The sequence below is a fragment of the Pipistrellus hanaki genome (assembly GCF_964339955.1).
Source record: "Pipistrellus hanaki genome assembly, chromosome: 4".
NCBI classification, from domain to species: domain Eukaryota; kingdom Metazoa; phylum Chordata; class Mammalia; order Chiroptera; family Vespertilionidae; genus Pipistrellus; species Pipistrellus hanaki.
Window position 1 is genome coordinate 80,256,209 of NC_140506.1, and position 15,026 is coordinate 80,271,234.

The 15,026-nt window shown below is 54.5% G+C and overlaps 1 protein-coding gene across 2 annotated transcripts in view; it reads right to left on the minus strand.

Annotated features, from left to right (window-relative positions):
* ABCC1 (ATP binding cassette subfamily C member 1 (ABCC1 blood group)) overlaps positions 1–15,026 on the minus strand; it is a 140,355-nt gene that overhangs the window by 17,578 nt on the left and 107,751 nt on the right. The window contains exons 20-23 of one of the 2 annotated variants that reach the window (XM_084881082.1): positions 7,767–7,811; positions 5,101–5,191; positions 2,963–3,071; positions 1,829–2,036 (exon numbers count right to left, since the gene is read on the minus strand). In XM_084881082.1, the coding sequence (XP_084737208.1) occupies positions 1,829–2,036; positions 2,963–3,071; positions 5,101–5,191; positions 7,767–7,811 (453 nt within the window). The remainder of the gene's footprint in view (positions 1–1,828; positions 2,037–2,962; positions 3,072–5,100; positions 5,192–7,766; positions 7,812–15,026) is intronic. The other variant, XM_084881083.1, reaches the window with a different exon arrangement.

A 15,026-nucleotide genomic window follows, 5' to 3' on the forward strand; every position in this document is an offset into this window, starting at 1 on the left:
GTGCTAAGCACCATACTGAAGTTGCACAGGTATCTAATCCTAATGACAGCTCTGCATAAATTAGATAACTACCCATTTCACAGATGAGGAAACTGAAACTCGGGTGAATTCCTCCACCTTCAATATTCTCAGCCAATCAGAAGCAGAGTTGGGTTTAATCCCGGCAGCCTGCTCCCGCTCATGCTCTCAATCTGCAGGCCGTACTCCTCTAGACCAGCCCCGTCCAATGGGAGCTTCTGTGATGACGGAAACATTCTACATCTGTACCATCCAATGCCGTAGCCATGAGCCACATGTGGCTGCTAAGCCCCCGAAATGAGGCTAGAGCACAGAACGACTGAATTTTTACTTTCATTTCAATATAATGAATTGAAATTCAATAGCTACCTATGGCCAAAGCCTACCAGCACAGCACAGCACAGATAGAACAGACACTGCTGCTGTGCGGGCCCAGGTAAACGTCACACTCTGTGCTGTTTATGATTATAATTTGGAGTCCATAGTCCTTTGCCCTACGAGGGCATTGCAGGGACTGAGCAACTAAGAAATCCATGTGCGCTCTGCTGGGTTTTTCCAGAGCCATCTCCTAGAGTTCGAGAGGCGACGGTGGCTCCTCCAAACAAGCCACCGAAGGCACCCGTTCTTTGCAGAAAGGCCATTTCTAGAGGCGGGACTCAAGTGACAGGCTCGAGGGCCAACACTGCCAGATCTTGTCTCTGTCACCTACCAGGTGTGGGGCCTTCCACAAGTCACTTAACCTTTTTGCACCTCAGCTTCCCCGTCTGTAACATGGAGCAGTACTTACAGCAATGTCAGCTGCAAGGGGCCTAGCCAGCAATGTGCTTGGTGCACAAAAAGTGCTCAAGAATGTCAAATATGTGTATATTTATGGTACACACGATGTGCACAGGCTTTGGATATACTCTGTGTGTATATAAACAGCTTTTATGAGCACATAAACACATAGCTAATGTACTGTATAGCATGTAGCAGAGTGGTTAAGAGCACGGGCTCCGAGCCGGACTGCCTCACTCAATGCCAGCTCTGCCACCTATCAGCATATGACTTAGGGCAACTTACTTAGTCCCTCTGGACCTCAGTTTCTGCATCTCTAAAATAGGGGAAGTATTAGCTCCTATCTCATGAGATTGCTGCAAGGGAAAAACCAGTAAAACCACAGAAAAGTGTTTAAAACAGAACCAGGCGCCAGGTCAGTGCTCAGTAAACACGAGCTGTCAGTATTAACGCTGCTGTGCGTGGGAACTCTCGTGGGACCACGAGAAGGGCATTCCGCAGGGTTTCTGAACCTCTCACTGCTGACACGTGGTGCTGGGTAACTCCTCTGTGGGGTCTGTGCTGTGCAGTGCAGGATGCTTAGCCACATCCCTGGTCTCTAGACCCAGAGGCACCCTCAGAAGTTGTAACCACCAAAAGGATCACCAGACATTGCCAAATTCTTAGCTACTACATGTGCTAAGAATCCCCACCCTCACACAGCAGGGAAAAGCCCCCAAATGAAACTGTACAGAGATGCACCAAGGGGCAAGGGCCCGTGCTCCTTAATGCTCCAGGTGGACTCTCTTCCTCAACTTTCCTCATCTGTAAAATGGGCACATTGGCGCTCTCCTCTATCTACCTAGGGCCAGGTGAAACAAGGCATTAAAAAACCATTCACTCCACAAATATCTGAGGGTTTACGTGTGTCAGGTTCTGTTCCTCCGGGTTTGGCTTGGCTGGGGGTGGAAGTAAGGATCTAACAAGACAGAAAAATAGTTCCAAGTGCCAAAATCAGGTGGGGTGGGGGAGGGTGCAGAGGGGCGGCTCCCACCTTGAGAGATGCCCAGGGCTCCATAGACGCTCAGCCGGACTTTGGTGTGCTCCTGGGTCCCGTTGACGATGGGGTCATCGGTCCAGAGACTGAGCCAGTAATTGGAGGACAGGGCGGCGACATGGTTACACAGGAAAAGGAAGATGCTCAGGAAGGAGATGAAGAGTCCAATGGCCTTCATGTAGTCCCAGTACACGGAGAGCTTGACCTGGAGCCGGGGAAAGGGGGCATTGTACACACGCACCACACACACCCAGCGTCTGCACCTGACGTTTCAGGCCCCACCTGTGCTCATGTCTTTACTATCCCTCCTCCCCCGGGTTATCGACAAAGACGGTCCACAGCAGACCAAGGCCAGGCCCCTGCCAGGCTTGGTTTCAACAAGCTCCAGCCTCCTTCCTTGTGCGAGGCCTCGCTGACTTGTCAAGCCTTTCAGACGGGATTTTGGGTCATCAAGGTCATGTCTGAATTACAGGCTGGTTGAAAGGCAACAGTGAGGGATCAGAGCTCTGGTGTATAACTGAGTGCTTCCTTTTTCCTCTTTCCTGTTTCTGCTCTTCCAACTAGGAGTGGGAAGAGGGTGTCAGAATAGAGAGCACGCTGTACCACTTGTTTCCTCATAGCTGTGCTGTCTGCTGTCCCTGAATGACCCCAAGCGGCTCAGGGACCCACCTCACGAGCAGAGAGATGCGGCAGCATGGGAGGTAGAAGTAGATGGGGGGGAGTAGGGGGGAAGGGAGAGGAAGAGAGACCTGGACCCAGCTCCACTTTGGCAACTGACACCCCCTCCCTGTCTCCATTTCCCTGTGCATAAACACAAAATGCAGGGATGCTGAGACCATCTTCTCTGGGGTGTGGACTTCAACGGGGAGTCAACGGGCCTGACAGCTCTGGCCCTTCTCTTTCTCAAGTGCTCGATTCAGGGTCATTTCCCTGGCTCCCTGGAGGGTCAGTGAGAGCAAGAGGGGAGGGCACACAACAGCCACCTCTGTCGGTTTCCAGCATTTAAAACAATACTTTTACAGGCTCCTGTGAGGAAGACAGGCGTCAACACAAAGTCCTCTGCACGGCGACCGGCACACACTGGCAAGCCGCATGCACCCACCAGCGTCCTCACTTAGGGAGCAGCCTCACCTGCCCGGTCTGAGCCTTGTCGGCCTCCATCATCTTCCAGGTTTCCTCCTTGGCCCCAGCCTTCTGCAGGTCAGTGTCCCCGCTGTAGGAGGAGGAGTTGCTGAGCTGCCTGGGGAAAGCAGGGCACAGGGTGTCAGCCAATGGAAGGCCTGGGACAGGGACAGCAGCCCCAGCAAATACAGTACGGACCCAGTTCAAGCTCCTGATTTTACAAATCAACCCAAAGAGGGTAGGGGACCCATTAAAGAAGTGTTCCTTTACGCAGGCATTCTTCAAACAGCGTTTGCTCGCCACCAGTGGTCATCAGCGTTTGAGGCCATCACAGGTCATCACAGATCAGGTGACCCAGGACTCTCTCCCCCGTGAGGCAGTCCTGCTCCCTAGGGACTTACAGCATTGGGGAATGACATGGGGTGTATGCATGCGTGCGTGCGCACACGTACATGGGAACACAGGAATGCCCCTCTCTCAGCCACGGCTCAGACCCACACAAGCCAAGGTGATGGAATGTAACCCGTCCTGGTAACCGACTCTCCGGCTTCCTGGTTTGCCTGCCTCGGTGAAGCATGCACCTGGACTGGAGGTGCTGGGTGCTGGGAGCTAAGGGTGGCCTCCAGCCTGCGATCAGTTAGGAAAAGAGCGAGTGAGTCTTGCCAACAGCTGCAGGAAGCGGGTCCCAGCTGAGCCTTCAGATAAGACCCCCATCCTGGCTGATACCTCAGTGAGAGCCTGTGAGAGACGCTGAGCAGAGGAGCCAGCTGAGCCACATCCGGAGCCCCCAAGTCACAGAAACCATGAGATGACAAACCACGATGTTTGTAGTAATCTGCTGTGTAGCAACAGCAAATAAATGCTCTGTGTTCTGCCTGTTTCTGCTCAGTCTGCCCATGCTCCCTCCGGTCTGCATACACCATCACCTGCCCGTTCCCAGGACCCCCTGCAGGCACTGCCTCCTCTCGGCTGCTTCAGCCACCGGGACTGGTTATGCCAGCCGCCCGCCTGAACCTGGCAGCTCCCTCACGGCCCTTGTGTGACTCTGGGTGTGGCGCTGAGGGCTTTACACACGTACATCCAGCTCCCCACCTCGACAGGTGCACCGACAAACAAGGAAATCCTCTCACCTGTCCGTGAGAGAAATCTGAGTCCAGGAGGGTGCTGTGCCAGGGTTCTGAGGGCAGAGCTGCTCATGCCAATCTCCTTCCAGCCCCATTTCTGTGAAATGCCCCACCCCCACCCCCAGAAGAGAAGGTGCAGGCAGCCCCACTCGTCCAGGAACGACTGAGTGCTGGGGGCACAGGGCACCGTCCCTGGCGCTTCAATGGCACCGTATCAGGTAATAATCCTATGTAGCAAGTACCCGCAGACCCCGTGTGACAGCCGAGGAAACGGAGGCGCAGAGAGGTTAAGCAACGAAGTCCACGGAGTGAGGCTCCTTCAAATATTCAATCACTTCCCCAAATGCAACCTCCTTTAAAGCAGCAAAGTGAAGAAGTTAGGGGTAAGGGCTCAGAGACTGGACTTGGGCTCAAATCCCAGCTCAGCGTCTCTCTAGCTGTATACGCTCTCAGTTTGCTCATCTGTAAAATGGGAAGATGACAGTAACTATCTCCAAGTTCAATGGACGGTTCCATAGTGCCCTGCTGCACGGAGCTTGGCTAATGGGGCCAGGATGCGAGGAACCAGGCGGGGGCGGGGTTGGGGTAGGGGGTCCTAATGGCACCGTGCCTGGGTCCTAATGGCGCATGAAACACAGCAGTGACTATATCTGTGACTGATTTTAATTGAATGCTGGTTCTTAAAGCCTCAACACTCCAGGCCCCCCGGAGCGAACTGAGCAAAAATCCCCACCATGTAGGGAACTTGGGTGTCAGATGTGCAGACTGATGGTTAAGTCACAAGGCCCCTGTGGATCGTGCCTCCTGGGGGAGCAGTGCCAGGCTCCCCCTTCAGGCCTCTGTGCTCCGGAAAGGAGGTTCCGGAGGATTTGGGGGGACGGGGGAAGCAGAAAGCCTCCACTTCCACGGCCCCCGGAGAGCTGACGGCCTTTCCTGGAGGTGGAGCCGGGCCACTGGCACCCTGCACCTCCTCTCCCCACACGGCGGCGGGCAGAAACGCGGTGCCTCCCCCACCGCGCTTACCTCTGCGGTTGCTTCCTGGCAGCGTCCGTCACCACCATGCCATTCTCCATCTGCTTCGTCTCTTTCCCCGCACCGCTCACGCCTGCTAATCCTGGCAGAGTGCAGAGAAGGGGTAGTCATGGTTTCAAGAGCGAATGCCACAAGCAAAGGTGAGGAAAACCTGTCGCTTGGGACGGAGATGGCAGAAAAGCCTAGCCTCCGGGAAGCTCAAAAAGCAAGACCTGCCTTGTGGGCGCGGGAGCGAACTACTAGCTCCTGTGGGGCAGGGCTGATGCTTGGCGAGGGCCCCATTAGCTGAGGGAGTTGGGCCTGAGCAGGTGCCCTGTGCCAGCAGCAATGGGTACAACCCAGTTCAGCTGACAGAGCCTTGCTGCATGGAGCTTGGCTAGTGGGGCCAGGATGCGAGGAGACAGACACAGCCCTCTGGTCCCCAAGCAGGGGTGACACTCAAAATAAACAGCAACCCGGTCTGACAGAGGCACCAGCCAATCAGGTCCCAGGGGTACTTGGTGGTGCCAGGAGTTAACCCTTTGGCTGCCTAATCACAAGGTGGTCCAGAAGGTCCGGGGTAGGGGGTACCAGGGGCGGTGGCTTCCCCAACTGTAAGAAAGTATTTCAGTAACTGAAACGGCCACCATGGGCACCGGCCGATACCCACCCAATCCCAGGAGGTACCCACCCATCGCTCCGATCACTGTACCCTCAACCGTGACACTAACATTTATCAATGGGGTGGTGGCGGCTGTTTTGTGCTGGAATACATCGTCCCCTTTCATCTCCCCAAACACTCGGCGAGACTCTGACCACCCCAACTCCCCTCTGATGCCCTAAGAGATAAGCACGATGGGAGGGCCCTACAGGGATGACCCCGGAAGAGGGGGGGACCGACACACAGCCAGGGGGACCCCGGGAGCATGCTGCTGAGACATGCGCGGAAGTAGCATCCAGAAAGGCCGGCTCTCTGGTGACAGCCGCGGGAGACAAGGAAGACAGAGGCTGGGGCTCGTTCCTGGGATGTGGGGGAGTTCCACGCTGATCCTCAATCCTGGCTCTGAACCCACCCCGGGGGCGCCCAGGGCAGGGTCAGAGCACAGCAGGTGGGGCGTGCTCTCTCACTCCCTGGTTGTGTGTCCTGGGGAAGTGACGCACCCCTCAGCCTCACCTACATGTCTGTCCGGTGGGAGAGACACAGCTCCCGCCGCATAGGCAGGTAGGGGTGAGCTGAGCGTGGCGCTCGGTAAGTCGTGCTCGCCACCTGCACTTGAAACGCGTCGCTGCTTCGAACGTTTGTCAGTGCCTTTGTTTTTAATGGGGGGACATTTTAGTTTTTAAAAAAAGAAACCAACCAAACAAAAAGGAAGCGTGCTAACAGGCAGGTCGTCCTTGCAGTCGCATGCAGCCAGTGCGCCTGTGCCTGCACAGCCCCCGGCCCAGGCCAGCTTTGATCATGTGCCTCTGCGCAGGGGTGGGGATGCTGAAAACATGCCCTGAGACACAGTCCTGTGGGCGGTGCTTCAGAGAGCCTGGCGGTGCTGCCTGCTGCCCAGCCTTCCCCCCCAAACCCACCCGCCCGGCCCCCGTGTAAGCCGCAACCACCTCTCCTGCTCTTCACCCAGCACCCGTCCCAAGACTAGGCAGGAGCCCCACCGTGGCTTCGTGTGGCTGCCTCCCATCTCAGCCCAATTAGCCCACAGGGGGATACGCCCACTGAGGGGGGGGGGGGCGGAGAATTCTCCTCTGCCAGGGAAGGGACTGAGGGCCATGAAGGGCACCGTGAACATGGATGGGCCCACAGTCCCATCTGCCTTCTCCCCAGGGGATTAGCGCCCCCCACCCCACCCCGTGGTCCTGGCAGGCTCATCCATCAGGGTAACCCTGGCGCCCACAGCCAAGGAGGGGAGGCTGCCTGAGGCCAGCCCATCAGAGCCCCTCTCCCAGGACCTGGCCCCCCAGGGCCCAAAGAAAGATCCACTGGTTGTCCCAAAGGAGTCTCATCCCAGCGCTCCCATTTCCGGAGTCCCGTGGTCCGGGCTTGCCTTTGCTTTCTGAGCTACCTGGGTCCTTCCAGTCCACACCTGCTTGTTGAGCAGCTGCCCTCTGTCTGGACCTGCAGCCACACAACCCGGTCACAGAAGGCAGGAGGGATGGGTCTGCTCCAGGGAGAGGGCACTTGCTGGCTGCAATTCGGCTAGAGGGCATCCCTCCGCTGGGCGCCCACAGCCGCCTGCCTCACACAGTCAGGGTCATCTCCTGCACTGCTGTGGCCTGCCAAGGTCCTGCCCGGCCCAGAAGGTATGAGTGGCATAAGGATTAAATAATCCGTCCTGATCAAACTGTTGACATTCACGGTCCGTCTGCCGTGTGCCAGGCCTCGCCCAGCCAGGATCTCCTTCAGGGTGTGCTAGTCACTCACGGTCGCCTGACCGATGAGACAGTAAAGCTCGGCCGCGGTCTCCCAGCTGACGAGCTGGAGCTTCTAACTGCATCCCATGTGCCCCCTGGAAAGCCCGGACGGAGCAGGTACCCAGTAACTGTTTGCTGGGTGAACAAGGGAAGGGGCGGGAGAGCAGCCGCTCCAGGCCCCGCGCAGGCATGCAGCAGCAGGGCAAGTCCGTCTACAGCCTCGTGCCGCAAGCACAGGCAACTCCACCCCACACGCCACTGACCTTCCTCCTCCTCCTCCTCCTCCTCCTCGTCCACCACTCTGCTGCCTGGGAATTCACAAGATCCAAGAAAGGGTTAAGAAACGAGACCAAACACCCTCCCTAAGCTCAGAGGGCAAGGATGACTGAGGGACCTGCTGCATTTGTGCCTCAGTTTCCCCACCCACATGTTCGGGGGAAGGGGAGGTCCCTGACAAGCACACTGCACGAGGCCAGCCCCTTTCTCTAAAAGCTATAACCGTGAGAGTTTAAACATAGAAAAAGAGTAGACCAGTCTTGACAGCCGGTTCACAGCAGCTGAGGGGAAGAAAGGTATTACAGTGGGCGGGCAGGACAGGGCAGGGCAGGGCAGAATGGGCCAAGAGGCCGAAGAGGCCGCAGCTCCATCTCACAGCCTTTAGTTCCGACAGGACTCAAGAACCTCCCTCTGATATGGGCCTAGCCAGTGGCCATGGACAACGGGGGTTGGGGGGGGGGCATATCTAGGGAGGAGTTTGGGATGGGAATGGAGGAATAAGGACAATTATGTGAGACCATAATCAATTTTTTAAAAAATCACTAAAATGTAATAATAAAAAAAAGGAACCTCCCTCTGAGTCCTAGTTGGTTTGGCTCAGAGGATAAAACACCGGCCTGTGGACTGAAGGGTCCCGGGTTCAATTCCAGTCAAGGGCACATGCCCGGGTTGTGGGCTCGATCCCCAATAGGGGGTGTGCAGGAGGCAGCCAATCAGTGATTCTCATCACTGATGTTCTCTCCCTCTCCCTTCCTCTCTGAAATCAATAAAAATATAATAAAACAACAACAACAAAAAAAACAACAACAACACCTTCCAGGGAGCCGAGAAGTGGGGAAGAGAAGGTAACTTGGCTCAGAAATCACCTCAGACTCCCCCTCCCCCCGCCAGGCCAGGATGGGGACCCATCCTCGGGGTTCTCACAGGCTCCCACATTTGCCTCCAACATCAAGATGTCCTTCGTTACTTAGTGTGTCTCCCCATCGAACTCTGGGCTGGACTGGGTTTACCCACGGCTCTGTCCCAGCACCGGGACAGCCAATGGTGTGTGAGTTCACGCAGGAGGAGCCCTGCACAATTCCAGGGGCACCATGCCACACAGTGGCTCAGGTGCCAGGCAGACCACAGGCACGCCGTGCCACCGGATGAGCAGTGACGGACGAACACGTGAACGACCACGTGGACAAGCTGGGCTGGCCCGGCAGTGCCGGAGGGGCCCCACGTCGGCCAACGAGGTGCCATCACAGAGCCCGGACCCCCAGAGCCGGCTTCCGAACCGGCCCTAAGAGACATGGTAACATCAGCTCATTTTGTTTTCAAGTCCGGGCTTTTTATGCAGCTGAGTCAGTGTCCAAAGCCCAGAGACCTATACAGACTTACACCGGGCATGGCCTCAGCAATCACGGGAAGTTCATTCACTCACTTAGCACGTTTACTGAGTGTCTACTACATGACAGTCATTGATCCCCGTCCAGACGGAACAAATAGTCCTCATGGAGCTCAAATGCTAAGGGGGGGAGAGAGACACAATAACAAACTAGCAGATCCAGAATTTACTACAAAAAATAAAACAAAGCAGGGTAGAAGGGAAACCAAAGATGCCATGAAATAGTGATCCTTGTTTTGTTTTTAAGCAAGGACAAGAAACGTGTCATTCAGAGACTGCTCGCTGAGTGTGTCTAAGCACCAGGTTGGGGGCTGTGACTTCGACAAGCCAGGGTCGGCCCTGCCCTTGAACCACTGGTGTGCTGCCTGGGCTGTGCACTCAGCCAGCTGCTGGCCCTCAGGGCGGCCACCTCTCAGGCTCACTGTTTATCCCAGCTACACTGCCTTTACTCAAGAAGGTTCTGGAACTCCGCCTGGGCAAGGGCCAGCGGGCAAGCCTCCCTCCAGGGGAGGATCCGAGTCGCTGCTCTACAATCAACGCCTCACTTTTGACCAAAAACGGAAGTGACTGGCCGTATCCCCGACCCGCCCCCTCCACTGGGCCCTGAAGGCCCTTCACACTCCGGAGAGGGAGAAATAGGCCCTGAGGGCAGCAGGGAAGAATGTGCTTGTGGTGCGAGGACTCTCCAGCGGCTGCTGGGCCTTTGCGATATAGAGTTTTGTAATACAGGGAGCGCTCATGATCTGATGTTAAAGAAAAAATACATAAGAAGGAGAGGGGCAGGAGAACTGATGGAAAGAGGCCCAGGCCAGCACAGCCCCTCCCTCTGAGGTGGGAGCATGGGAGGAGGAGCTCCCTGTGCAGTTTGCTATTGTCTACAACGAGCCCTCAGTGATTATATAATCGGTACAAAGAAAAGCAGCAACCATTTGTGATAGGGGGGAAAAGAAACTTCAGACAAGGCTCTGAAAAGTGGACACGCTTTTGGAATCAAGGTCTTTCTCCCAAGAAAACCAGGGGAGGGCCTGGGCGCCTGGCGTCAGCATCGAGTGGGTTTCTCACCACCCCGTGGGCTGAGTGATGCTCTGCCGCCAGTGGGCGGGGCGGGGGTGTGTGTGTGTGCTGTGCCCGGCAGGGTGTTTGGCAGCATCTCTGGTCTCTGCCCACTAGGTCCTGGGAGAACCCACCCCCCAATCCCAGGTGTGACAACCGTATGTGCCCAATGTTCCCTGGTGAAAACCACCGCTCTGGTTTTAGGTTCCTAATGAAGAAACCAAAGCAAATAAAAAACGTTCTTCACCTTCCACGTACAGAGGTTTTGAGCCAATTTGTAAATCTCTTTGCCACAAAAAAAAAAAAAAAAAAAAAAGTTTCCTAGAAATTAGCATAATGAATGTTCCTGGGAAGGAACATCCCCCCACACCCCCACAAACCTGGCTCCTGTTACATCTCCCCCTCCCTATCCTGATAAGAAAGAACCCCAAAACCACATTCCACCACCCCCTGCCCCCCACGCCCGGGTGTTCTAAAAAAGACAACGAGGGAGAAGTTTCCCTTTAGGTGAGCCAAGAATGCGGTTCAAACGAATCCAAGGTCACTGGCGCTTGGAGCTGGCTAAGCAAGACTGGACCCTGATGCTGAGCCTTATCGCTGGGCCTTCCAGGGAGGGAGGGAGTGAGGGAGGGATAGAGAGGGGCAGCCCAGTTTGATTTTAGACACAGGGGCGGAGGACTTCTGGGTTCCACGTGGCAGGAGGCTGGGTGACTGAACTGGGGACGTGAGCCCACAGTGGTGCTAGGGGGATGGATAGTAGCTGATGTGCACGAGAAAGAGAGAGAGAGAGAGAGAGAGAGAGAGAGAGAGAGAGAGAGAGAGGGAGAGAGAGAGAGGGAGAGAGAGAGAGAGGTGGGGGGGGGGGGAGAAATTGGCAGTGTTCCATGTTCTGCAAAACCGCTTTGGCTATGCCTGCAGCTGGGGAGGAATGGGAAAAAGCCATCTGTGGCCACAGAGTGGAAGGACTGGAGAGAGGCGGAGAGGGACCTCATTCTGGGGAAAAGACTCCTTTAACCAGCGCGTGCTGCTTTGGAAAGCACAGAGGGTTCTTTTTGCCTAATTGCAGCCACCGAGCAAGTTGGTGAAATAAAGTGGTCTCGCTGAAGCTGGTTTGGCTCAGTGGTAGAGTTTCGGTTTGCGGACTGAAAGGTCCCAGGTTCGATTCCGGTCAAGGGCATGAACATTGGTTGCGGGCACATCCCCAGTAGAGGTGCAAGAGGCAGCTGGTCGATGTTTCTCTTTCATCGATGTTTCTAGCTCTCTATCTCTCTCCCTTCCTCTCTGTACAAAAATCAATAAAATATATATATAAAAAAAAAAAAGAAAGAAAGAAAGAAAGTGGTCTCGAAGTAGCCCCCACCCGTCATGTAATTGGCTTGACTCGGGCTCAGGGATAGGAGACTTCAGCAAGAAGAAAACAGGCTAGACTTAAGGCAGAACTTTCCAACCACAGGAGCATGAACATGTAGAAACTCATCCCAACCAGGGAATTTAAAAGCTGAAGGGAGGGTCAGCTATCTCATGCTGGCACAAAAATAAAATAATTAAAAAAAATTACACACTTTTAAAACTAGAGGGTATAGTGGCACTATTCATAATAGCCAGAGAGTGGAACCAACCTAAAATGTTCAAGTAATACATAGATAAATAAAGTGTTGTGATGTGTTCACACAATGGAATATTATTCAACAATTAAAAAAATAAAGTCTGGACCTGGCCAGGTGGCTCAGTTTCCATACACCTTTCTGATCCCCCATCGGGGCGGGTACAGGAAGCAACCAATGGATGTTTCTCACACCGATGTTTCTCTCTCTCCCTCCCTCCAAAAATCAATGGAAACATTCTTGGATGATGATTAAAAACAAGAAAATAAATGAGCCCAAGACATGCTACCACACAGATAAACCTTGAAAACATCATGCTAAGTGAAGAAAGTCAGTCCCCAAACTCCACGTAACAGAATCCCACTCAAATGAAACGTCCAGAGGAGACAAATCCAGAGAGATGGCAAGCAGATTCGTGGTTGCTAGGACTTGGGCACCCGGGAGAAGATGGGGAGTGACTGCTACTGGTTCGAGGATTTCTTGAGGGCTGATGAAAATGTTCTGACATTGACTCTGGGTAAGGGCTGCTCAACTCTGAGTATAGCCATTACAGGACTGTGCACGTTCACTGGGCGAACGGTATGGTATGTGAATCATATCTCAATAAAGCACGGATTAAGAACCACCAGGACCTCTGAGGCAAACTCTAAGTCAGAGGGGTGGATGAGCTTCTACCCCAGGCAGACCTGGAGGCCACTGAAGGGGCAGAGGCCTGGAAGCTCGGAGAGCAGACCTGAGATCCCACCTGCAGCCACGGGGTGTCCTCAGGCAAGCTGCTTCCTCTCTCTGACATTCAACGGCTTTCCACCGCATTTAGACCAAACCCAGACCCCTGACTCTGAAGCGCTAGAGGGTGACCCCCTCCCCAGTCTCACCTCCCACCCCCACTCCTTGCCCACCTTGTCTAGAAACACTGGCCTCCTTTTTGTTCCTTAAAAAAATGGAGCGAACAGCCAGGACCGGTTTGGCTTGTAGGGGTGTCGAACTCAATCAGAGAAGGGGCCAAAATCTAAAATCCAGCCTAAATCGCGGGCCGAATGGTTTACTGAACAGTCATAAACTGACAATGTCATAAACTGACAGCGGAGTGCAGTGATGACAGCGCGGTGCGGGCCACATTGCAAGGCCTGGCGGGCTGGATTTGGCCCGCGGGCCTTGTGTTTGACACATGTGGAGAGCGTAGGCCTGCGGACTGAAAGGTCCCGGGTTCGATTCCGGTCAAGGGCATGTACCTTGGTTGCGGGCACATCCCCAGTGGGGGGTGTGCAAGAGGCAGCTGATCGATGATTCTCTCTCATCGATGTTTCAAACTCTCTATCTCTCTCTCTTCCTCTCTGTGAAAAATCAATAAAATATATATTTTTTTAAAAAACGGAGCAAACAAATGCCCGAGGCCTTCGCACTTGCTGTTCCCTTTGTCAGAACACTGCTCCTGACACCTCCTGCCGGCTCCTTTCCACGCCAATGTCACTTCCTCAGAGGGCTTCTCTGGCCACCTGCCACACCCCAGCACGTTATTCTGCATTTTAAAAATTCATAGCACTTAGTGCTGCATGAAACCACCTGTATGTGTTGATCTGCTTATTGCCTTGCTCTCCCACTAGATATATTAAGCGCTATAAGGACAGGGATTTGTCTAATCATTGCTCACTTCTGTTTCTCCAAAACCTAGGACAGTGCTGTTATGTGTCCCCTCCTCCAACCCCCCCTTAAATACCTCAGAATGGGTCTGTGTTTGGAGACAAGGTCTTTGCCGATATCACTAGTTAAGATGAGGTCATTAGGGTGAGCCCTGATCCTATATTAGTGGTGTCCTTATAAAAAGGGGTAAATTTATGCCCTGCCAACATGGCTCAGCAGTTAAGTGCTGACCTACTAACCAGGAGGTCACGGTTCAATTCCCGGTCAGGGCACATGCCCAGGTTGCAGGCTCCATCCCCAGTGTGGGGCGTGCAGGAGGCAGCCGACTAATGATTCTCATCATTGATGTTTCTATCTCTCTTTCCCTCTTTCTTCCTCTCTGAAACCAATAGAAATATATTTTTAAAAATAAAATAAAAAGGGGTACTTTAGAGACAGACACAGGGTGACCACACCATATGAAGATGAAGGCAAATAGAGTGATGCTTCTACACGCCAAGGACTGCCCGAGTTTCACGCAAACCCGGAAGCTGGAGAGAAGCATGGAACAGACATTCCCTCAGGGCCTCAGCACCTACTGTGTGTCAATACGAGTACTTGACACACAGAAGGTGCTCAATTCATACCTCTTGCATGACTAAGTCAACAAACAGTAGCTTCCTTAGCGATCAGTCCCTTTCACAAAGCCTGGGACCCATCTGCTCCCGGCATAGGCATAGAAGGGACGAGATTCTTTAAGCCCCAGCTCCCTCACCAGAGACCAGGTAGTGGTAATTCCACCTCCCCCACCAGCGGTGAGGAGGACTCAGCAAGATGACTTCTGGAAACGCTCCACATCACAGACATTCAGAGACAACTCTGCCTGGGAGCTGTGCGTGGCACCCCTGTGACTCTACCCCTGAACACAGGCTATGGGAGACCTGTTTGGGGACTTAGTGTGTAGCAAACACACGGCACAGGCTCAGGAAGTCTGGAATCAGCTCCTGGAAGAGCAGACAGGGCAGGGCAGGGCAGCTGACCTCTGTGTAGTTCCGCTCTTTTTTAGCCGCAGCTGAAACCAAAGCCGAAAGCATCGGATGACGGCTCCGCGTTCACAGGGCCGGAGCTCGGGGCCAAGGTGAGCGGAGGCTCGCCTGAGCGGCCAGTCTGACCGACCGGACACAGGGCAGCCGGCGAAGGCTGCAAGCCGATCCCCTGGCTTTGCACCCGCGATAAGGGAGAACAGGACTCTTGGAAGTCTTGCCCTGTCTGCTTCAAGGAAGGACGGTGAGGCCCCAGCTCAGAATCCAAAAGGTGCCTCCGAGGCTGTCCCTGCTCGGAGGCCTGGCCCGGGCGGGGAGACGGGGAGCAGCGGCTGGGAAGGAGGCAGGTCTGTCTCGACCCGGCAGGTGCCAAGGGCATGGGGGTGAGAGAGAGGCAGCCGCTGCCGTTTACTGACGACTCGGTGCCGGGGCTTCACATGCCGAGGCACACTGAAGCGGCATCTGGTGCTGTAAGGCTGCTTCTGCGGTTATACTGCTTTGTCAGTGGGGAAACTGAGGCTCGGAAGGGGTTTGAGTTCA